Source organism: Microchirus variegatus (genome assembly GCF_963457635.1).
Source record: "Microchirus variegatus genome assembly, chromosome: 13".
Classification (NCBI taxonomy): domain Eukaryota; kingdom Metazoa; phylum Chordata; class Actinopteri; order Pleuronectiformes; family Soleidae; genus Microchirus; species Microchirus variegatus.
In genome coordinates this window covers 19,685,560-19,707,285 of record NC_139814.1, presented here as the reverse complement: position 1 = coordinate 19,707,285, position 21,726 = coordinate 19,685,560, and the positions used below count along the sequence as shown (strand labels likewise).

The following is a 21,726-nucleotide window of genomic DNA, read 5'->3' as shown; positions in this document are numbered from 1 at the left end:
GTCCCCATAACATACATTTTCACATTAAAATGTGAAATGTGAAGACATGTTATATAATATACATACATATACACAACATACATAATGTGTGCAATCCCTAACCATAACGCCTAACCTTAGTAACTAAACCAAAAACAAACAGTGTGTGTGTGTGTGTGTGTGTGTGTGTGTGTGTGTGTGTGTGTGTGTGTGTGTGTGTCAGCTCACCTTTCACCCCTCCTCTTGAGGGACATCGATCAATAACACACCTGATCAATAACTAATCCATGATGCACTGTTGTGTTGTGACACAAATCCCTCCCACAACAGAACATCCTGACGGCTGTGATCCACCTCAGCACCAGAACAGAAGCATTGGTGTCACTTTGTAAACCTCCTCTTCCTCCCTGCACCAAAGCCCATAGAGAAATTTTTTTTTTACATCACAGCACACAGGAGTTCTCTCTCCACTGACGCCTCCTACAGTAAGTCCAGATATATCATATATTGCGTGACTTCGGCATTTGAAAAGCTGATTTTCTCTATGGACTTTGGTGCAGAGTGAAAACGGTTTATAAAGTGACAAAAAGGACTTTTCTAAAGAATGATATGCACAGGGGCCAGCAGGGGTCGCACGCAACAACACTTAAATAAAAACCTGCACTATCCCTTTAACCGCCCCGCATTCGTCTCTTTCCGGTGGCCGAGTTTAATCCCACCTCCCTCCTCCTCCTCCTCCTCCTCCTGCTGCTGCTCTCTGACACACAGACAACAGATGCACTTTCACTGTGAACGTTAAGGCTTTATTTGTTTATTTTCTAAAGACAATAAATGTAAAATAAAGGTGTTTTTAAGTGATGAAGGCATGAATGACGATGACAGGACGGAGAAGAGAGAAGCAGACGCACAGTGAAGGATGATCGGATGGAAAACAAAGGTAATAACCAGATTCGGTTTGTTCCAGCTTTGACAGCGAGAAACTGTTGACTGTGACAGGAGCTGCCTGGTCCTCTCCATCATGGCTGCACACCGGAAGTCTGCTGTATCCGCTCTGTGACGGTGCTTTGAGTTAAAAGTGCGTGTTTTTAACACCGACCCTCTCCATCCCTCTCTCCCTCCGTCTCTCCCTCCCTCCCCCGCAGCTGTCGCTTCCCCGCGCTGAAGGAGCCTCCGTGGGCTGCTGTTAACACGGAGCCGCATCACTCCCTCCGCGGTCAGCACCACGGACAGCGACCATGACGCGCCTCCGCAGGAAGGCTCTGGTCGCGCTCTTCCTCTTCACGCTCTTCATCTTCGGCACCATGATGGGACTGAGGACGCTGAAGCCCAGCGACGGCTTCTCCGACATGGCCCCCGGCATGGACTTCGCCGGGGAGAGGTCGGACAGGCGGCGCGCGGACGCGAGGGACGTTGCGGCGTCGCCGGGTCACTTCCGCATGGGCAGCAGCAGCAGCAGCAGCAGCGACACCAAGGTGGTTTTCAGCCGATCCGACCGGGACTACAGCATTTTCTACGACGTGCACATATTCTACTACCTGTGGTACGGCTCGCCCGGCGTGGACAACAAGTACATCCACTGGGACCATGTGCTGGTGCCACACTGGGACCCGAAGATCGCGGCCAGCCACGCGCAGGGCAAGCACACCCCGCCCGAGGACATTGCTTCAAGTTTTTACCCGGAGCTGGGACCTTACAGCTCCAGAGACCCGAAGGTGCTGGAGTCGCACATGGCCCAGATAGAGGCTGCTGCAGCAGGTAAACACTGTGTGACAGTTACCTGGACTTGAGTTTCAGACTTTGTAGGTCAAGTTATGAAGTGTTCACACAGACTGATTGTTGATATCAGCACTTCTTCGTGTTATAATAGGACTAGTTAAAGGAGGGATACAAATAATAATAGAAATGTATCTGACGGTTGTTTACATTTAAAAAGCTACAGCTTTTAAGATAATTCCCTTGTGCCACGGTTCTAAAAGTGTGGTGCGTGTACCACCAGTGGTACGCGGGCTTCTTCTGGTGGTACTTGGACGAGAATCATAAATACTGTACTACTGTTTATACCGGGATATGTGATCGGAGTGCAGCTCAGGGATTTTGTGTAGAAAATGAAACAAATAACAAAACAATAATACTAATAAACAAGTACAAATTGTCACTTTTTTTAAGCTAATACGATAAACACGCTCAGGCTAGTTTGTTCATTTTCAAATTCAAAATGGCCCACTTCCTGTTGAGTTGAGGCCATGGTCCCGATTTACTTTTTTGTTCGTCTCTGGCTTTTACAAGTTCCCACCAAGTTTTGTGAAATTCGGTACAACTTAATTTTGGCTTGCTCTATCCACGTTTCACCTAAGGGGGGGCGCTATAGAGCCCTGATGCAACACACATGTCTTAGCACTAGGCAATAGTCACCAGACCTGACCTCTATGCAAAGTTTTGAGAGTTTTTATGCACGTTAACACCCTCAAAAATGACCGGAAGACATGGATAAAATAATAATAAACTGAAGGAGGTTCCTGGCACAAATTCGGCCCCTAGCATTCGCACTCAGGCTTTAATTTTAATTTTAACGTTGGTGATAATGTTGTTACATGTTGTAATAATGGTCACATATTTACCATTCTTGCTGGTGCAGGGGTGCTGGTGTTGTCCTGGTATCCTCCCAGCGTGGCAGACGACCACGGGGAGCCCACTGAGGACCTGGTTCCTGCCGTCATGGACGCCGCCCACAGGCACAGCATCAAGGTAACTGGTGAGACAACGGGTATGTTTTTTCCTTTCTGGCCATTTACTGTGTGTGTGTGTGTGAGTGACTGGAAGTGAAAGCTATGCTGAGAACAAACAGGAATAAGTCACTTTAATGTGGAATTATAGGAATGTGCATAGGAAATGAAAGAAATAACAAAATAATAATAATTAGAGTCACTTTATCTTTCTCTCCATCTTAATCTAATGTCATTATACCAGAGTGTGACGTATATGTGAGGAAGAGGAGGCTGAAGAGGGAATAAATCTGCTCAGTCTGTTTACACCACTGTAGTTTAACTTTTTATTGAGAGACAGATCAATATTTTCCCAGGTTTTTATACTCGGTATAAAACGTTTAAGAGTCTATGACTCACAGCTCCACTGAGACGACTGAGTCAGTGCAGGAAATGTCTCCGTCCATGTGGATATTTTCAGTTTGAGGCTCTGACCTAAAAAAAACAAAAAAAACAACAACAAAGAAATGAAAAGCTGACATTTAAAGTAAAGATGAAAATGTCAGATTCAAAGAGCTGAAGTGACTTTTCAGGACAGAACTCTGTCATAAACAACAACAAACGTTTATCTACAATGGTGTATGAGGAGAAAATATGTCATATTTCCAAATTAAAGTCGTAATATTACATTATAATATTACGACTTTATTCTAGAGAGATTATGACTTTGTTGTCATGATATTACAACTTTATTCTGAAGCGATTACGCATTTATTCTGGAGAGGAGAGATTACGACTTTATTCTGGAGAGATTACAACTTTATTGTCATAATATTATGACTTTATTCTAGAAATATTACGACTTTATTCTGGAAAGATTACGACTTTATTGTCATAATATTATGACTTTATTCTAGAAAGATTACAACTTTATTCTGGAAAGATTACGACTTTATTCTGGAGAGATTACGACTTTATTGTCATAATATTACGACTTTATTCTGGAAAGATTACGACTTTATTCTCATTATATTACGATTTTATTCTGGACAGATTATGACTTTATTCTGGAACGATCACTTCAGGCTTTTTACATTATTTGATATTTAAGTTTCTATATCAACATTTAAAAAAAAAACTGATCACACTTGCAAAAAGCAGCCGAGTTGTTATTTTTATTCCAGAGAGTCGTCGCACACGTGTCAGACGGGATGATCTATAATCCCCCTCCAGACCCACGTCCTCAGTAATTAAGCAGAGATTGACCTCGTTTCCTCTGTGAAACATTGATGTTTGAACGGCGGCAGAAAGACGAGGGAGACTTTTTAAAATTATTTTAGACTAAGTATTGAATTGTGATGACAACAATCAATCATTCACAGTTCAAAAAATCTTCTGAATAAAGTCTGGTCCTGGTCTTTTTGTTCTTAAAGTGTAAATTAAACCACTTTATCAGTCGTGTATCAGGTCAATATTAATGTAAATGACGTCACAAAAAAAACAAAAACAGATTATGTTACATAATTTGCACATCAACATCAAATGTTTCACCTCACTTTCATCAACCCGTCGTGATTCCCCCCCCGGCAGCCGAAGCCTGAGCTCAGGCGCAGAACGCTGCCCCGTCGCCATGGAAACTGTTTATGAAGATGTGGCAGCCGCTTTTTGAAAGATGGAGTGGGCGTCGGGCGTCTGTGGCTCGGTCGTTTGCTGCTGCTGCTGCTGCTGCTGCTGCAGACCTTTGTGACTGAAGCAAACGAGCACAGCACAAGCGCCATTGGTTTTTGTCCTGGGGAAAAAAAAGAGAAAATGAAATGAATTCAGTTGAACAATTCATCATTTTCTAATCATTTCAAAATGACGCAACAAGTGAATCACTTTCTGCACCAAACTCCATAGAGAAAATCAGCGATTTCAGGAGCTGTTGATGGAAAAACATCTCCAGATAAATCATCAAATGTGTCATTTTGTTTCATCAGTGTTTGAAATCCTCATTAAAAAAAAGACAGATTAACCACACGAGGCAGCAGTGAAGCAGCAGCTCCTGTGTCCCTGTGAGCTAAAAAAACACTGATTTTTCTATGGAGTTTGTTGTTAAGGGAGCGAGAGCTTTTACAAACTCCAGTATCCAGGTGAAAAATGTTGACAAACACATTCACGTGAGATCATAGAATACATGTCATACATCACAGGGAGACTCGCGCTCTTTAAAATAGAACTGACCGTATTTGAGACGATTACAAAGGCAAAATCCTCTTTACCAAAATTGAGGGCAGACTTTAGGTCTTGGGTGGATTTTAGGTCTAAAATTAGATTCACACGCTGTTGCTAATGTGGAGCAGTTTGGTGTTTGACGGTCACATCTGTGGAGGAGTGACCTACAGAGCACAGGTGCACTGTAAAAACAAGACAAATATTCTATATATTCATTTAAAATCTCCTGCCAGTGCCCGGTAACAAGAAAAAAGATGCCAAAAATGAACAAAGTTGTAATGTTTTTACTTAAAATGTCCTTCCTTTACACATTTTCCCACAAATCAGGCTTATTGTACTTCCTATTTCTTGGTTTCTATGTGTGGCTGTGTATTTAAAAAAATACAATGTGATCATTCAGGGTCAGTGTTGTGTGTGTTTGTGTGTGTGAACAGATAACTCCTTTACTTTTCAGGTTTTCTGTGTATTTAAAAAAAATATATATATATTTTCTCAGTTAACGTCCACGTTGTCACGTGTTTCTGCACAGGTGGCTTTTCACATCCAGCCGTACAAAGGACGGACGGAGCAGAGCATGCATGACAACATCAGATACATCACCGACAAGTACGAGGACTTTTCAACGTGTTTTAGCGTGTTAGCTTTATGATAGCGGCATGTACGGAAGCCCTGAAAGGTCAATTCAAATCTAATATTCGGATGATTTTCCTTAATGTTTTTGCTCCTTTTGGGGGCGGAAAACTGATTTTGGCTGTTAAGGCGTCAAAATATATCGTTTTTAGTACCCCCTAATGGCCAAAACCAGTATTACAAAAACAAACACCTACACAAATTCAATAAATTTTTCTTTTCCACTTTCAAGTATCTGTGCACCATTTTTTGTTTCTGTAGATTTTGGCCATCAAAATACACACTTTACTTTAAGAGGGATTACTTAAAGCATCAGCACCACCTAAAGGCCAAAATCAGTATTACAACAACAAACATTCAGCGAGAGAGACTTTTTAGACTGAAAGGCAAGTGAAGAACATTTGGAGGATGATAGTTTTGAAAATATTTTTTTAAATAAAATTTTTAAATATTGCACAGATGAAAAATTAAAACTTAAAAAAAAAAGTATTTGAGCAAAGGAAAAAAAAAATTCTAAGTTTTTTATAATACGGATTTTGTCCAGTAGGGCCTCAAAATACACATTTTAGAGTAGGGTCCTGGAGGCATGGCACCCCCTAATGGCCAAAATCAGTATTACAAAAACAAACATAAGCAAAGAAATTATTGTTTTTGTTTCTTTTCTTTAGAGATGACTTTCTTTGGAAAATTCCCTGGTACCAGGAGAAAGAGTAATGCGTTAAAGTGACACCTCACGTAAAATAAGATGTTTTTTAAATATTAAAGGGATAATTATTTTTTTTTTGTTGTTTTTTTTTATTTATGTGGTCGTATTCTATATCTGAATCATGCATGAAAAAGTATTTCAAAACAGTAAAACTGTCTTTTTTCCCTCAGGTACGGAAAACACGGCGCCTTCTACAGATTCCGCTCCAGCACGGGACGAGTCCTGCCTCTTTTCTACGTCTACGACTCGTACCTGACGCCGCCAGAGTCGTGGGCGGAGCTTCTGACGGCGAAGGGCTCCCACAGCATCCGAGGAACGCCGTACGACGGCATTTTCATGGCCCTCATCGTTGAGGAGCGCCACAAACACGACATCCTGGCCAGCGGCTTTGACGGCATGTACACGTACTTTGCCTCCAACGGTTTCTCCTTTGGCTCCTCCCACCAGAACTGGAAAGCCATCAAGTCCTTCTGCGACGCCAACAACCTGCTCTTCGTCCCCAGCGTGGGCCCGGGCTACGTGGACACGGCCGTGCGGCCGTGGAACAACCACAACACCAGGAACCGCGTGAACGGACGATACTACGAGACGTCGCTGCAGGCCGCGCTCTCCGTCAGGCCGGAGATCGTCACGGTGACGTCGTTCAATCAGTGGCACGAGGGGACGCAGATCGAGAAGGCCGTACCCAAGAAAACCGCCACGCGCTTGTACCTCGACTATCAGCCCAACCAGCCCGACCACTACTTAGAACTGACGCGTCAGTGGGCCGAGAACTTCAACAAGGAGAAAGACAAATGGCTGATGTGAACGCTTGATTTTTACCTTATAAAAAGAGACTTTCCTTACGTGATCCTCCTGTTTTTAAATCACTAACCTTTTTTGTACAGGTTAAATCAGTTTTACTGAACCTTTAACGTCACAGCAAACAAACTCAGAATCTGTTTGCGGAGAAAGAGAGGCTACGTACGCAAACTCTGCTCCGTACACTTTGAGTTGTTTTCTTATTTTCTTATGAAAGGTGTTTGTTCTTGTTCTACAGATGTTCTTTCCTGTGTTTCCTCGAAGACAAATTAAAACATGTGTCTGTTTGTTTATTTACTGTTGTTGATTTATTGTGCTACAATCAGTCATTCATTCAGTCACTGAAGTAAAGGAAAACCAAAAAAAAAAAAAGTATGAGAAATCGTCAAAGATCTGCTGAAAGTGAATCCACTGAGCGGTACGTGGAAAAAGACCCCAGATTAAAAGTACCGCAGTGTAAAACACCACAGATTAAAAGTAGAGCAGTGTAAAACACCACAGATTAAAAGTACCGCAGTGTAAAACACCACAGATTAAAAGTAGAGCAGTGTAAAACACCACAGATTAAAAGTACCGCAGTCTAAAATACCACAGATTAAAAGTACCGCAGTGTAAAACACCACAGATTGAAGGTACCACTGTGTAAAATACCACAGATTAAAAATACTGTAGTGTAAAATACCAGAGATAAAAGTACCACAGATTAAACGTACGTAGAATCAGTCTTCTCAGATGCTTTTGGTAATTAGTTTGGTAACTAATCTCCACTGTCATCCATCAAAGTGACAGTGTACTCCCCCTAGAGGACAAAGAGACAGATTAAACACTTGGACGGGCCGTTTTTTGGCCCACGGGCCTCACTTTGAGCAGAGGTTTATGGCCCCTCAACCCAACAACTTCACACACACACACTGAAGTTAATATAATTTGCCCACATTACCAGTGACTCAGCATAAAAAATAATCCTGATTTCACAATGATCGAGATAAATGAGATTATCATTTTATTTTACGTTGTGTTCACAGTAAAGATTTATCTTTTATTATGTCAATGAGCGACATTTTATTTTGTTCCAAATTTTTGTGAAGACCTCGACAATCTGGACATAATCCAGCAGTCACTTAAATGCTCACAGTACAAGACAGTCTTACCTGCAGTGCAGAGTCTTTCACAGTCTCTTCCATCAGAGAACTGTGGTGAAGCAGCGCCACCTGCAGGTCAGGTCTATATCCACCTGTGAAGAATGAAGGTTCATATGTGAGGCTTTAAACGCCACCTGTGATCTCATAATCCACACAGATCCACTCAGTGAATTATTATTTGAGTGGTAAAGAAAATTAATGTATAGACTCACCTCTTCATAACGGACGGATTCAATCTGTAATCTGTGTGCTGTAAAACAACAACTAAACATGCTGGTGAACTTTGCTCTGTGGGATTAAATGAAGTAAAGCTTTATTTATACAACCACAGTTAATAAAACACTGCACATAGTGATATTATTATTAATTAAATAATAGACAGATTTGAATTTTGAACACTAACACAAAACTGTAGCACTTAATCCAAAATCCAAGCACTTATCAAAACCTTGAAGCATATTCAAGGAGTTCCAGCACCTGTTTAAAACCCTGTTTATGGTCAGAACCAGGTTTGTGACGGGGCTATATGAATGAATGAAAGGATGAATGAATGAATGAATGAATGAATGAATGTCCCCACAAAAATAGCTGTATAAAATGCGTGTGTTCTTGTATTGTATTTGGTTCAGGATGGAGACCAGAACCTCATTTCTGAGGACCTTTAGGCCTAAGATTTGAATTGTGGTTAGGTGTGTGTGCGTGTGTATATTTGAGCAGTAAAACAAACAGACACGTGTGTGTGTGATAAAGTACTGAGTTTATTATCATAGACAACAGTTTCCACATTACAAAGTATCAAATGGAGGAAGGGAAACAAAATGACTACTTACAAATAAAAAGAAACGGGGGGAAATCAGTGATACAAAAAAAAAAAAACACAATAAAACCAAAGTAATAATGACGTTTGTCTTCTTCTCGGTGCGTCTCTACAGCAGACCTTGTCTCTTCAGATCCTCGTAGGTTTTCTTGTTCACTACGTTTCCAATCGAGTCCTCGTATTCCTCCTGAGGGGACCAAACAGAGTCATGGAATAAGTAAAAAATATAAAATATATAAAAGGCATGAGTCGGGGAATGAACAGGGACTCACCTCTGTGTCCGGCTGCCAACGCTCTAAAGCTTTCTGAGATTTCAGTTTCGCCCACACTGAAGAAGAAAAACACATACAATTTTTAATATATAGATTTTTAACCCTTTTTTCCTCCACAAATCAACAGATTTTATTCCATTAATCCAACCCACCTTTTAATTTTTTACCCTTTTTATATTTACAGATTTTTATATTATTTTTTTAAAATCATTTACTTAGGTCATTTAATACTTTCATACCTTTTAAAGTAGTAATATTTTCTTGTTTTTTTACTCAAAATTCCAAAAATCATGTTTTAAAAGTCTGTTAAGTTAGGGTCATTTGTTGGGTTTGACCTAAATATGTGTATATATGCAAATTTCAGCTGCACACATCAGGAAAATGCTGAGTCACTGTTTCACTATGTCCGGTGTTGCTTTGAACAGAAACGCTGTCCTTGCACTGCATGCAAAAATGTAATAAAAACATGTTGGTACATCAAAAAAAATCTGACTTACGAGAGACGGCGTCTTCGATCTGAGTGACATTGGCGAAGTGAGCCGTGTTGGGGATTCCCAGGCAGCGCATCCCGTGAGCGTGTCTCCACTCCTGCAGTAAAATACACATCTCAGTTACATCGATTGAGCGAGGCTACTTCACTGCACGACTGCTGTGTTTCACGCCGTCTAATCACAACGTACCGCAAAGTGTCTCTGGAAGGCTTTGGGCCCCCTGTAGGTGTAGTTTCCACAGATCTCACAGTTGTAGTTGATGTTCAGACCGTGGAGTTTGTAGAGCCAGTATGGAATCGGCTGCAGGGAATTAAAAAAAAAAAAACAGTCAGCAAAGACGAAGCACAAGAATCTGAGTGATGGAAATAAACCACCTGGCGTGAGTCAGAGCAGCTTCAGCTCACTAACTCACCTTGCCGTCCCAGCCCAGCGGCAGGTTCTTGGGGTTGTAAATGATCTCGTTGTCTTCGTCTTCGCTCTCGCTCTCACTGAGCTGCTCCTCCTCCTCTTCCTCGCGCTCCTCGCCCGTCCTGGCCTGCTTCCTCTGCACGTTCTCGTGCGTCAGCTGCCTCTGCTCCTGTAAACGCAGGGGACACATTCCAACACCCGTGAGCACTTTTGACATTAAAAATCCACAGCAGGAGGTAGTGTGGACTTTGAAGACACGGTCACTCACCCCGAGGATCTCCACGTACTCGTACACTTGAGCCTCCAGGAAGCCAGTCTCCTTGTTACGCTCTGTGTCTCTGCGGGAGTGACGATAGGAGAATATTATGGGTTACATAACAACACGGGCATGAGTCAGAGCTGCACCGAGTCTTTAGATCCACTCACTTTTTAGGCCCTTTTGCTTTGGGATTCTTGGCGAACAGCGAAGGGTCCAGTGATTCCAGGGATTTGCCTTTAGTGCTGAACAGTCTCTGAGCTCGTTCCTCCAGAGTCCTGCACATCACACACACATCATTGACATGTTCTCTACAGGTTTACACTCAGGATTAGGGCTGCGATTTAGGGCTATTTTCATTATGGATTAATCCGTCTGTTATTTTCTTGATTAAACGGTCCAGAAAATGTTTGCACCAGTTTAAATTTATTTTTTTTGTTACAAATAAATAAATAAACAAATAAAGCAGACAATATTCACATTTAAAAAAGATTAAATAATTAGCTAAATAGTTGACTTTCATTTAGAATAATGGATGAGGAACGAAGAACTGAAGCCTCGTGGATTAAATGTCAACTTAAAACAAGTAGTCAGTTGCTTAGGATTCAGCATCAGGGCTGCTTTAATGTAACTGCACTCACCCTCCACACTTGAGTCCCAGTGCCATGAGAGCAGACTTCAATCTGTCCAGACCCAAAGACGCCAACTCCTGTGTGAAAACATGAGGAAAATCACCCGTTAATCACCACGGATCGACCTCTCAATTCACCTCCATCGTTAAATCTCCTTTTGTTTTCTTACCTCCCAAGAGGAAAAGGCAGAAAGGTCCAGATGAGCTCCTGCATGAGTCAAAGCACTACTGGTCTCTTTCTACAGTGGAAAAAAACAAACAAACAGACAAACAAGGTCAGAGGAGATGGTCAGAGAAACAAAAACCTGACGTGTCCACGCGTCACACATGAAGAGGCTGTCGGGAGAACTCACGGGCCAGCCTGGAAAAGACCCGTTGTCCCACTTCTTCTCAAACTCCACCAGCACTTTGCCGTACAGGTCGTTCTGGTCCAGGAGAGGTTTGACCCGGTCTGTGTAGTCCTGAAGGTATTCAAGCAGCATCTCCAGATACCTGCCCACACAGAGAGAGAAGAAAATTTAAAAAAGCTTCCAACCTTCCGTCTGCACAAATGAATCACTTGAGGTCCGGCACATGGTAAAACCACAAGCTCATCAAGTCCCATTTCCTTGTCATGGTGGAGTTGGACCTACTTTTTGTATTCTGCGTTCTTCCTGTCCTTTGGGATGTCAAACAGCTGGTCAAATGACGACAGGTATGTGATGTACTCGGGTTTCTGCGCAAAGAGATGGCAAAGGTTTCCGGTTTTAAAACAAAACAAAAGGTTTTGTTTGAAGGTACGGGGTGATATTATCCAGATTTAAAACTGATCATCACCTCAGCTCCCTTCAAGTTGATGTACTTCAGGTAGCAGTCGTGGAGATCGAGGTAACGGCCGTATCCTTCCTCATCTGTGAACTCAACCAGGTCTGTGGAAAATAAACATATTTTACTTTTCAATGCCAATATTAGAAGTTGCCTGAGGCTAAGCAAACATTAAAAAGCAACATTTTAAAGCTAAACTAAACATAAAAACAGAGTGTAGATGAAGCCTTACTCTGAGCCTCTTCACTGGGGTTGTCTCTGGCTTTCATCAGCTCTTCAAACTCGACAGACATGGGAATGGAAATCTACAAGGAACCCACACAATAACAGTGTTAAAATTCATCTCTCAGAGGTTCACACACACACACACACAGCTAAATTTGAAGAGTGTTACCTCATTTGGATGTTTTCTGTGGAACTCCTTAATGTGTTTCAGTCTGTTGTAGAACTCTGCGAACTCGTTTGGCCCTGAGATGGCAGCAAGCTCATCCTTCCTCATCCTGTCAATAAGAAAAACAAGTGGTTTAGATATTCTGGCTAAACTTTGAGTGCATAAGACAGAGGCTAAATGTTTGTGAAAACTAAGGTTCAGATATAACAACAGAGCCAGTTTATAGAACCAAGACTGTAGATAAAGGTCTCTCTTATATATCGATTTATAGGTTAAGGCAAATATAGTGAATTCATAGGGGCAAAGAAAGAACTTACCCATCTTTGTCTTCATAGGAATCTCTGAGATTTGCACTCACATCCATATACCTCTGTCAAAGAAAGAAAACACTTTTAGCTGCTTGTCAGTTTTAATATTAAACCATCACTCCTTCCTGTTGTTCTGTGCTGTCGTCTACAAAGAAGACTATTAATATTTAAAGTGTTTGTGAAGCAGAAACAAAATCACCTGAAGCTTCCACTCCCATGCCGAATATTACAAGATATTCTACTCGTGTATACAAAGCATTCAGTAAAGTAAATTCATGTGTTGGTGTTATTTTATCTTCAAAGTTACATTTAAGTGACAGATTTTTACATGGAGTTCCTCAGTGACATACTGTACTTGTAGCTTAAGTGTTTCTCGTTGAGTGGTCTCATACTTTATATACATGTTTATTATGTATTATTATATAATACATGTTTATGTCATATATAATATTTGAACGCTAGGAATAACGTAGACACTGTATCATATGAACTGTTACCTATGAGGGGGTTAACGCTCTAATAAAAGCCCGTTCTACTGCTTGGTAGCCGGTGTTTGTAATAAATGGAAAAAGTGCTCACATCCAACATCGCTCGTGTCCGGTGATCTGAGTTAATCTGTTCCCGCAACTGCGAAAAAACAACAAGAAAAGAATAAAACATTCGTTCAGCTGCAGACGTATTTCGTACTTGCAGTGTTTGGTTAGCATTAGCACTCAAGCTAGCACTCGACTTACCGTGGACTTTTTGTGTAGCATTTCTTTCGTTTTAGCATCCATTAGCCTCTCCTTCTCTTCATGATAGCGACGCTGTTGCTCTAAAATCGTCTCCATTTTTCCCTAAAATGTGGCGGACGCTTGGTTAACTAAATAATTAAGTGGTTAGTATAAAAATGAAAGACAGTAGCCCCCGCCGTTTTGGCTACGTTTATTTTCAATGGCGCATGTAGGGAAGCTAGCTGTCCATCACTGTACCCGCCGTGAGGAAACATAGACCGCGTGATAAAACGTTCCGCAGTGCAGACACGTTTCATACTCGCAAGACCACTCATAAGACCAACAGGGAATAAATCATATTTTATTTTTTTAATTATTTATTAAAGCTACCTATTTTATTTAGCTTTTATTAAAGCTACCCATTTTATTTAACTGGGAAATTTGCTATAGACAAACACACGGTTATAATACAGCATTTTAATGCATTTGTACAGTTCAGGGGCCAAAGTGTGTTGATGTGTTATGGAGTTAGAAATTGACAGAGGGGTCAAAAAATAGATTTATCGCAAAACCTAAAGAAACAAAATAAGCATGTTGGAGATGCACAACTTCGGTCCATCCACTTTTGTGTTTTATATAGACAAAAAGACATGTTGATAATTATAGTAACATTCTACCAGCATGATTACATTAAACTTGCACATCACACCGTTTGTCTAATCCAAACGTTAATACATCAAAAAAAAAAAAAATATATTTCTTATCAGGTGTATGAGCTCAGTGTGGATGTTACCCACAACAGCAGGTGTAGTTATGACCTGGAAACAAGCAGCAGAGTAGAATAATCCAAGAGTGGAGATTATGAAAGATGTCAATAGGTCGACTGATGATGAATGATTTAAAAGATAGGCTGAAGTAACAGCTCCTTCCCTCACTTTTAAGATGGCGTGCTCTAATACTCTTTGTATTTATTCTACACAAGGAAAATTGAATACAAATATTTTCATAAACAATGACAAGGAACTCGTCTCTTATTGCACATCTTATATTTGAAAACCACACATGAAAAAGCCTGGCATTATGACAGATTAATATCCTGCTGGAGACGCTTGCCAAAAATTAAATATGGCACATTTCAACCTAATTAATCAGCCAAACTAATGACTGGGACACCAGGTGTCAGAGCAGATACTATTTAAAAATGGTATGACACCATCAACACAATCAAACTCAGGAGTCAGAAATGTCGCCATAAAAAGGATGTTTATTTGTTTCAATGTACAGACGAACTCTAACGATAACGGTGCAGCTGCAGGGTGTTGCGTCTCTTCCAGGCAGCGCGACGGGAACCTCCGATGGTGCCGTGGAACTTGTGGCCCTTGCCGAGGCCGCGACTCTTCTTTCCTGCAGACGTCAGGCCACGCATCTCCCTGTGCTTGTGCACAGCCTTTGTGATCCATTGCGTGTCGGGGTTGCGTCTGACGGCCTTGTGGAAGATGTCGACCAGAATCACCTCAAAGAACTTGTAGGTGGAGTCCTCGCCCACCCAGTAGGAGTTGAGGACTCGCAGGCCTCCACAGTGACGGCCAGCACGCTCCTACAAAATAAAAGCACCAGGGATGAGTTTCACTCTACAAAAATTAATAAATCAAACCAGTCCAAAACATTTAAATAAACACAGCCTTTGGTTCCATGTTGCCATTGTATTTACTCCGAAACAATTCCATGATGCGACAACACTCCATAATGCCACCATTTTGGCAGGAAGCTACGCTGAGAGATATAATACAATAGGGTTGCAACGATTAATCCATTACAGAATTATCAACCAATTTTATAATCGATTTATCATTATTTGAAAGTTTGATGATTCAAGCAAGGTGTCGGACTCTTAAATGTCAATATGTTCCTTCTCCTTTGCTTCCTGTACACAAAGAAATCAATACAACTGAATCATTTTGGTAGACATTGTTTTGAGGTGTTAAAAAACACTGGTCAATAATACATAAAAAAATGTAAGGACCAAATGATTATGAGAATAGAAGAGAAAATAAATAATTGTCGATTGCAGCCCTGATTGAGGGAGCATGTATAATGAAATATGTAAAAATATATATAAAAGGTGAACATGGATGTTCCAGACAAGCCAATCTTTGAGTCGACTTATTTTTGCAGGCCTATTGTGTGCAATGCATACATGTCAGTTATAGTTATGTCTGACAGGACCAGCTGTTGAAAGCTCTGCATAAATAAATTCATCACATTAAGTGGCCATAGTGATTTTCTTATTTGAAAAGAGAATTAAGACCTGAAGTCAGGACTTGAACATGATGAGCTTCAACAGCACTGTTAAGCCTGGTCAATAATAAGATGAGAGAAATCAGGTATGTGATTGTCTGCACAACAGTGTCAAACACCCCCAAAAGATCCACTAAATACAGCTTTTAAAAACCCTAAACAGCAAACAAAGAAACATTGGGATTTGGTTGACCGGTTAGTTAATCTAGAACAGATGGATTTTTTTTCGTATGTTTTTATATGTAACCGTTATAATCTGCTACAACGTAGGACAACCTTCTGACTCATGTTAATGCTCTTATACAGGACAATTTTACTTTAGAAGCAGATACTGTTTACATCAACACCAATCAAAACAAACACCGGCTTTTCCAAAGAACCTGCAAACTTAATCTTCACCATGTTCACCAGCTTTCAGCTTCAGATATGAACAGGTACTAGAATTTGACCTCCATCAGAATAACGTGCTTGATTTATTATCCCAAATGATTTCATACATGAAGGATTTAGCATTGCTGTTTGAAATCTTCAACATGCAGTTCCACACCCGAGGAACCCATTTCAGGAGCAGAACAGTGAACACACAGAATCATCTATGGTTTAAATATAACACATTGCTTGTACAGTGTGATGCATGACCGTGGTCGTACCTCAGCAGTGGACTGCAGGCTGCGGGCAAACTTGATCTGGTTGACACCGTGGTGCACGGGTTTGCCGTAGGTCGCTCCCTTGGGCACGGGGCGTTTGCGGCCTCCACGGCGCACACGGATACGGTAGATCACGTAACCTGTTTGAACCAAACAAAAACACGATGAGCGGATCCCGGATGGAACGATGACAGATATCACAATCGTGCAGGACAACACCACAAGGAACAGACTGTGGGCTCAACACTCACCTTGCTTGGCCTTATAGCCCAATCTACGGGCCTTGTCGGGTCTGGTGGGTCTGGGGGTACGGTGGAGGCTGGAAAGCTGACGGTACTGCCAGCAGCGGACGCGAAGCAGGAAGCGCATCACGTCGGACTGCTTCTTCCGCCATAACTCCTGCATATACCTATACGCTCCCATGTTGACTTAGCTGTGAAGAGAATCAGATGAGAACGATGTCAAAATAAATCTTAACAGGACATGCAACCAGGATGTTTCCAACTGGAAAACTGAGACGAGATTGAAGGCCATGTTCTGACTACAAGCAAGATCCTCTCAACCAGAGCGCAATATTTGCAAGTCAACATATCCAATTTGTGTCCATTTGGCTACAGAAAGAGATAGAGATGCCTCATCTAACTCTGCAAACAATCACATTGCCACATCATTGCAAAGAATTATCACAGCAACTGGTTTTTAAAAGTATTATGCACAACATCATCACTTGTATCAGTGTCATCTTACACATTTAGAATCAAGTTCAAGCTATACTGTCGTCTTAATATCACACAATGCAGGACCATGCAGGAAGAGAACAGCCATTTTACTATGCCGGTAAAAGGCAGCCATGTTTACACTCACAACTGATTAAATGACACATTAATCAACGTTTAACATAATGTGTAAACGCCTACTATGGACAAATTACAACGGAAAGCACGATACATATACCAGACATGTGAAACGAAGGCTAAACGTAAAAGCTAGCACGCTAATGCTACTTGCATAGCAACTGCTCACTTTACTGCAATATTGAAAGAATTTCCATACGAATGAACTGCTTGTGTCCTCCACGAAAGTAGCAGAACGCGAATAAGTGTTTTGTTAATTTTAAGGAAAAACGACAACACGTTAGCCCAACAGCAGCACCAATGGCTAGCGGAGCAACGGCACCCCGAGTTCCGTTAAAACAAGACTATTATCTATGTTTTTAATTGTATTTTTCAAAAAATGATTAAAAAGAACTGATGTTAAATGTGTCCGCAATCAATAACCTGAGCCAAGCAGACCGATGAAGACAGAAAATGGACGATTTTAATGGATTTCGATTCATGCAAAAGTATAGAAATACTCGCTTACATGATGGCGTACCAGCCGGAAAGAGAGAGCGTAAGTTCCCAGCATGCCTTATTGAAAACGCCAGTGACGCATTTCCGATGTGGTGCTCATGGGAAATGTAGTCATTGTCAAGAAAATTGTTAGACCTTTCTTTTACATCACAATTTATAAAGAGCCCATCCTATTTACGTGGTTTTATAACGAGGTCCAACTCTATATAAAGTCCCTACATGTTTCTATTTAAATTATGATGTTTTATTTATTTATTTATTGTACACTAAACTAACTGATATGGAAGTTATTGACAAGTATCTGTTAATTCTGTCCATAATCTGAACCTTTTGTCTGGGTTTTAGAAATAAAAAATCTCTAAAGATTTTGCATTTGAAAAAAAAATAATTTCTGAGATAAGTTTGGTAAATCGTATACAACTTCATTTTTAGGAGTGTTATTTAAAACATAAACACGTATATCTTATCCAAATGTAGGGGCCTTCATTTATTATTTATAAGACGATAATTTATCACCAAATCGATATTTAGACCCTTTCTAAATGGTTGGAAAAATTCCAAGTACTTTTGTATAAATGTAATACCAACTCCAAACGGTAGGAGGCAGCAGTCAACATGGCTGTGCTGGCAACAACAAGAGCGAGAGCAAAAGTCACGCTTGCGCATTGTTGCGATACGTGTTGTCCTAGCAGGACAGAATGGATGGTGTATCTGTCATGCTACAAACGCTATAAACAGATGTTTTTTTTTTCATATTTTTCATTTCAAATTCAAATACGGAGTTAATTTTTTTGATGTGAATGTACCGGGGAGTGTGCGTTCGCGACCGGACTGTTAACGGTGCGTTTCTTCGTAACGCTGCGGCTAAGCTGTTAGCTCGCTAAGCTAGGCTAAACAACAACAATATGCTGTCATAGCCACAGCTAAAGTCAAAGTTGTTTCCGTCAGTGAATCGTGTGAAAATATGGCGAGCGGTTTTAACATTTTTAATCGTTTAGTTTGACTGTCGGCTACAGATATGTGTGACGTCATTTTGACTAGACGTGATTTTTCATTGTTACTGGATAGTAGATGTAGATATTTGTAACGTCATTGTTACGAGTCAAAACTACTAGTTCAAGTATTACTAGTCAAAATAACGTCACTGTTGCCATTCATGTGTATGGGTTTTGTTATTAAAGATATCTCTAATTCAAGTTCCAGATATTTACAGTCATTATATCTAGTCATAATTTAAGTTCTAGATATGTTAAGTAATCTCATTTTGAATTGAAGATATTGTCGTTTTAGATCTTAAATTAAGTTTCAGATAGTCAGAATTTGAATCTGAAATGCGTGACGTTATATTGACTAGTAAAAACCACTTATCATAGTGAAAGTGTAAGTAACTTGATGTCATGTGTTCGTGCACCGCAGGCTCGAGATGGGAAAAGGCTGTAAGGTCGTGGTGTGTGGACAAGCAGCCGTTGGGAAAACAGCCATTTTGGAGCAGTTGCTGTATGGAAATCACAGTGTAGGTAAGAAAACAACACAGTGAAGTGAATCAGTTGGTAACAAACAACAATCTCCGGTGACTCACCTGAGGGTCCCAACCCAGTGTTTGAGCTCCACAGAGCATGTTTCTGGTTATATTTGTTGAAATTCAACCTTTGTGTTTTTTGGGCTCTATTTTACTCAAAGTGTGTTATCTTTTCCAGGCTCCGAGTCCAATGAGACGCAGGAAGACGTGTACGTGGCCTCGGTGGAAACGGACCGCGGCGTGAAGGAACAGCTGAGGCTCTACGACACCAAGGGCCTCAACGATGGCCAAGACCTGCCCAAGCACTACTACTCTGTGGCAGACGGCTTCGTGCTCGTCTACAGCGTCGACAGCTTGGAGTCCTTCAAGAAAGTGGATTTCCTGAAGAAGGAAATCGACAAATCCAGAGATAAAAAAGAGGTGAAAGTATTTAAGTGCTGCCCACTGCTTCTGCACCCGAGGGAAATGTGGGATTGGCTGCCTTGAACCCCAGCCCTGTGATTGAACCAGCGAATGTTTGCATGTGTGTGTGATGTCCTCAGGTGACAGTCGTGGTGTTGGGGAATAAGACGGACCTGCGGGAGCATCGGCAGGTCGACCAGGAGGTGGCGCAGCAGTGGGCCCGAGGAGAGAAGGTGAAGCTGTGGGAGGTGAGCGTCACAGAGCGTAACTCCCTGATTGAGCCCTTCACGCAGCTGACAAGCCGCCTCACTCAGCCGCAGAGCAAATCCTCCTTCCCTCTGCCGGGACGCAAGAGCAAGGGCACGCCGTCCAACGACATGTGAAGCCGACGCTGTGTGTACTTTCATTTATACACTTTAGACACATTCATTGTTTTTATTTTTACGTACGCCAGAATCAAGGCTGGAGTCAGAATGATATACTTAAAATATGTCAGTAATTTTAGTTTTTGTTGAGTTTACAGGGTTTTTTATTTATTTATTTTATTTTTAGGGAAAACCAAACCTCGGTGTCAACAACAAACCAAAACCTTCTCTCTTCCACTCCAGCGAACAGTCAAAGCCTTTTTTTCCTTTTAAAAAAAAGCACTTTAGCACCAAAGACTTGACTTGTTCCAAACACGGATGTTTTGGTTTGACACGTTTGCGCTACAGTGGTGAAATCAACGTTTTCTCTTTTTTACTTTCCTTTCTTTGTTCCATTTGTGTATGTGTGTGTGTTCACGAGCCAGTCTTACATTTATCGTCGTCAACTATCACGCTCGCAATCACTACTATGTATTTATGCACTTTCAGTGACTCTATGAATGGATCTAACTTTTAACTGTGATCATGTGACCAACGAGAGAACAACCAAAACTGACGCCGACACTCTAAAGTCAGTCGTTTTCAAACTTTAAGTGATAAATCTGTTCCTTTTCACACATTTTTGCACCAAAGTCTGTTTAGAAAATCAGCTCACAGGCGACACAGGAGCTGCGGCTCCACTGCTGCCTCGTGTGGTCACTTTGTGTCACTGACTAAGACACTTAAACACACTGATGGAGGCAGTAGTGGTTCAGCAGATCCTGTCCCCTGTGATGTAAAATCACTGATTTTCTCTATGGTGCAGGAGAGCGAGCGGGAAACCTCAGCTTTCACTTGAAAGGATATTCTTACGACGTCACAGACTTATACTTATGGTGTAGACTTTAATGACGTGAGCGCTTTAATAAGCTGGTGCCCTGTTTCTGTGTTCAATCATGTAATTAATCATTAATGTTATTTCTCTTTTATTGGTCGCATGTTCAGATTTTAGATAAATCCCAAAACTGGGAAATATTTAACCCGTCTGTGATGAATGAATGGATAAATTAATTAGGGCTGCTACTCACGATTATTTTCACAATCAATGAATCGATTAGGTGTTTGGTCCAGAACGATTTCTTTGTGATATGGAGCGTAGAAAAGAGGAAATATTCACATTTAAGAAGCTGATGAAAACACTGATGATTAATGTAGTAATCGATCAATCGTTGCAGCTGTAGACTGTACAATTTATCGTTTTGATAATCACAAGCATCAAAAGGCTGTACTTTAGGATATAGATGTTATAGCATTAGAACACAGAGCAGTTGATAGTTTTGAATTTTAAGTGATAATTTAACTGAAACTACACATATTAAATTTTTAGCAAAATAAGAACCGTGTCCTTAGTTTGTCCTCGTTCCGTCTGTGTCGCATATTTGAATTTTATCGCAATAACGTCGTTCACGATACTACCTTCACTGGTCATGTATGATTTCACAATGTCTGCCAGACATGAGCTGCACTCCTGTGTGTGTGTGTGTGTGTGTGTGTGTGTTCAGCCTGTAGAATCATGTAGGGCTGCTACTGTGTGTGTGTGTGTGTGTGCCTTTTTAAACCGTAGAAATCAATGTTGAGAATAAATATTTATTTTTTAACTAATTTATTTTTGTCACTTTAATGAGCCACATTCCTTGAATGATGTAATGGATGAGCTACGCTGTCTCCTGTGTCTTACATGTTTATTAATGATGATAATAATAATAATATTAATAATGTGATGTGCTGCTGCTGATAGAGCAGAGGTTGTCGTGAGACAAAGTTATCGTGCGAACACTAAAACGGTTCTGTGCTGTTTTTAAATGACGCTCTGAATAAAATACAGCCTCTTCATATTAA

At 40.9% G+C, this 21,726-nt stretch overlaps 4 protein-coding genes across 4 annotated transcripts; 2 read left to right on the top strand and 2 right to left on the bottom strand.

Annotated features, from left to right (window-relative positions):
* Positions 1-1,214: 1,214 nt before the first annotated feature.
* Positions 1,215-7,038, top strand: maneal (mannosidase endo-alpha like; the record flags this gene model as incomplete). The annotated part of the gene is made up of 4 exons (XM_083899361.1): positions 1,215-1,734; positions 2,615-2,724; positions 5,425-5,501; positions 6,402-7,038. 4 exons carry the CDS (start codon positions 1,215-1,217, stop codon positions 7,036-7,038), a joined length of 1,344 nt encoding a protein of 447 aa, XP_083755487.1.
* A 1,876-nt stretch (positions 7,039-8,914) lies between these two features.
* On the bottom strand, positions 8,915-13,416 carry sf3a3 (splicing factor 3a, subunit 3). The gene is made up of 17 exons (XM_083899926.1): positions 13,287-13,416; positions 13,132-13,179; positions 12,562-12,614; positions 12,248-12,353; positions 12,086-12,158; positions 11,866-11,957; positions 11,682-11,764; positions 11,403-11,541; positions 11,220-11,288; positions 11,060-11,127; positions 10,589-10,696; positions 10,431-10,500; positions 10,167-10,331; positions 9,944-10,054; positions 9,761-9,851; positions 9,264-9,319; positions 8,915-9,178 (listed from the first exon to the last, which is right to left on the bottom strand). The coding sequence occupies exons 1-17, from the start codon at positions 13,380-13,382 to the stop codon at positions 9,101-9,103; spliced, it is 1,506 nt and encodes a 501-aa protein (XP_083756052.1). The 5' UTR covers positions 13,383-13,416; the 3' UTR covers positions 8,915-9,100.
* A 1,093-nt stretch (positions 13,417-14,509) lies between these two features.
* Positions 14,510-17,636, bottom strand: rpl15 (ribosomal protein L15). Its single transcript, XM_083899947.1, has 4 exons — positions 17,573-17,636; positions 16,462-16,643; positions 16,214-16,350; positions 14,510-14,862 (listed from the first exon to the last, which is right to left on the bottom strand). The coding sequence occupies exons 2-4, from the start codon at positions 16,631-16,633 to the stop codon at positions 14,557-14,559; spliced, it is 615 nt and encodes a 204-aa protein (XP_083756073.1). The 5' UTR covers positions 16,634-16,643; positions 17,573-17,636; the 3' UTR covers positions 14,510-14,556.
* A 626-nt stretch (positions 17,637-18,262) lies between these two features.
* nkiras1 (NFKB inhibitor interacting Ras-like 1) lies at positions 18,263-21,656 on the top strand. The gene is made up of 4 exons (XM_083899866.1): positions 18,263-18,402; positions 18,979-19,079; positions 19,260-19,501; positions 19,624-21,656. Exons 2-4 carry the CDS (start codon positions 18,986-18,988, stop codon positions 19,864-19,866), a joined length of 579 nt encoding a protein of 192 aa, XP_083755992.1. The 5' UTR covers positions 18,263-18,402; positions 18,979-18,985; the 3' UTR covers positions 19,867-21,656.
* Positions 21,657-21,726: the final 70 nt, after the last annotated feature.

Excerpts from the sequence above, each read along its gene's own strand:
- sf3a3 (XM_083899926.1), bottom strand. The coding sequence starts at position 13,382 with ATGGAGACGATTTTAGAGCAACAGCGTCGCTATCATGAAGAGAAGGAG. Across the intron at positions 11,542-11,681 it reads AAGAACGCAGAATACAAAAA|GTATCTGGAGATGCTGCTTG; the intron begins GTAGGTCCAACT and ends CTGTGTGGGCAG. Across the intron at positions 9,179-9,263 it reads GTTGGCAGCCGGACACAGAG|GAGGAATACGAGGACTCGAT; the intron begins GTGAGTCCCTGT and ends TGGTCCCCTCAG.
- rpl15 (XM_083899947.1), bottom strand. The coding sequence starts at position 16,633 with ATGGGAGCGTATAGGTATATGCAGGAGTTATGGCGGAAGAAGCAGTCC. Across the intron at positions 16,351-16,461 it reads GGGCTATAAGGCCAAGCAAG|GTTACGTGATCTACCGTATC; the intron begins GTGAGTGTTGAG and ends TGGTTCAAACAG. Across the intron at positions 14,863-16,213 it reads GCCTGCAGTCCACTGCTGAG|GAGCGTGCTGGCCGTCACTG; the intron begins GTACGACCACGG and ends TTTATTTTGTAG.
- nkiras1 (XM_083899866.1), top strand. The coding sequence starts at position 18,986 with ATGGGAAAAGGCTGTAAGGTCGTGGTGTGTGGACAAGCAGCCGTTGGG. Across the intron at positions 19,080-19,259 it reads GTATGGAAATCACAGTGTAG|GCTCCGAGTCCAATGAGACG; the intron begins GTAAGAAAACAA and ends TATCTTTTCCAG. Across the intron at positions 19,502-19,623 it reads AATCCAGAGATAAAAAAGAG|GTGACAGTCGTGGTGTTGGG; the intron begins GTGAAAGTATTT and ends TGATGTCCTCAG.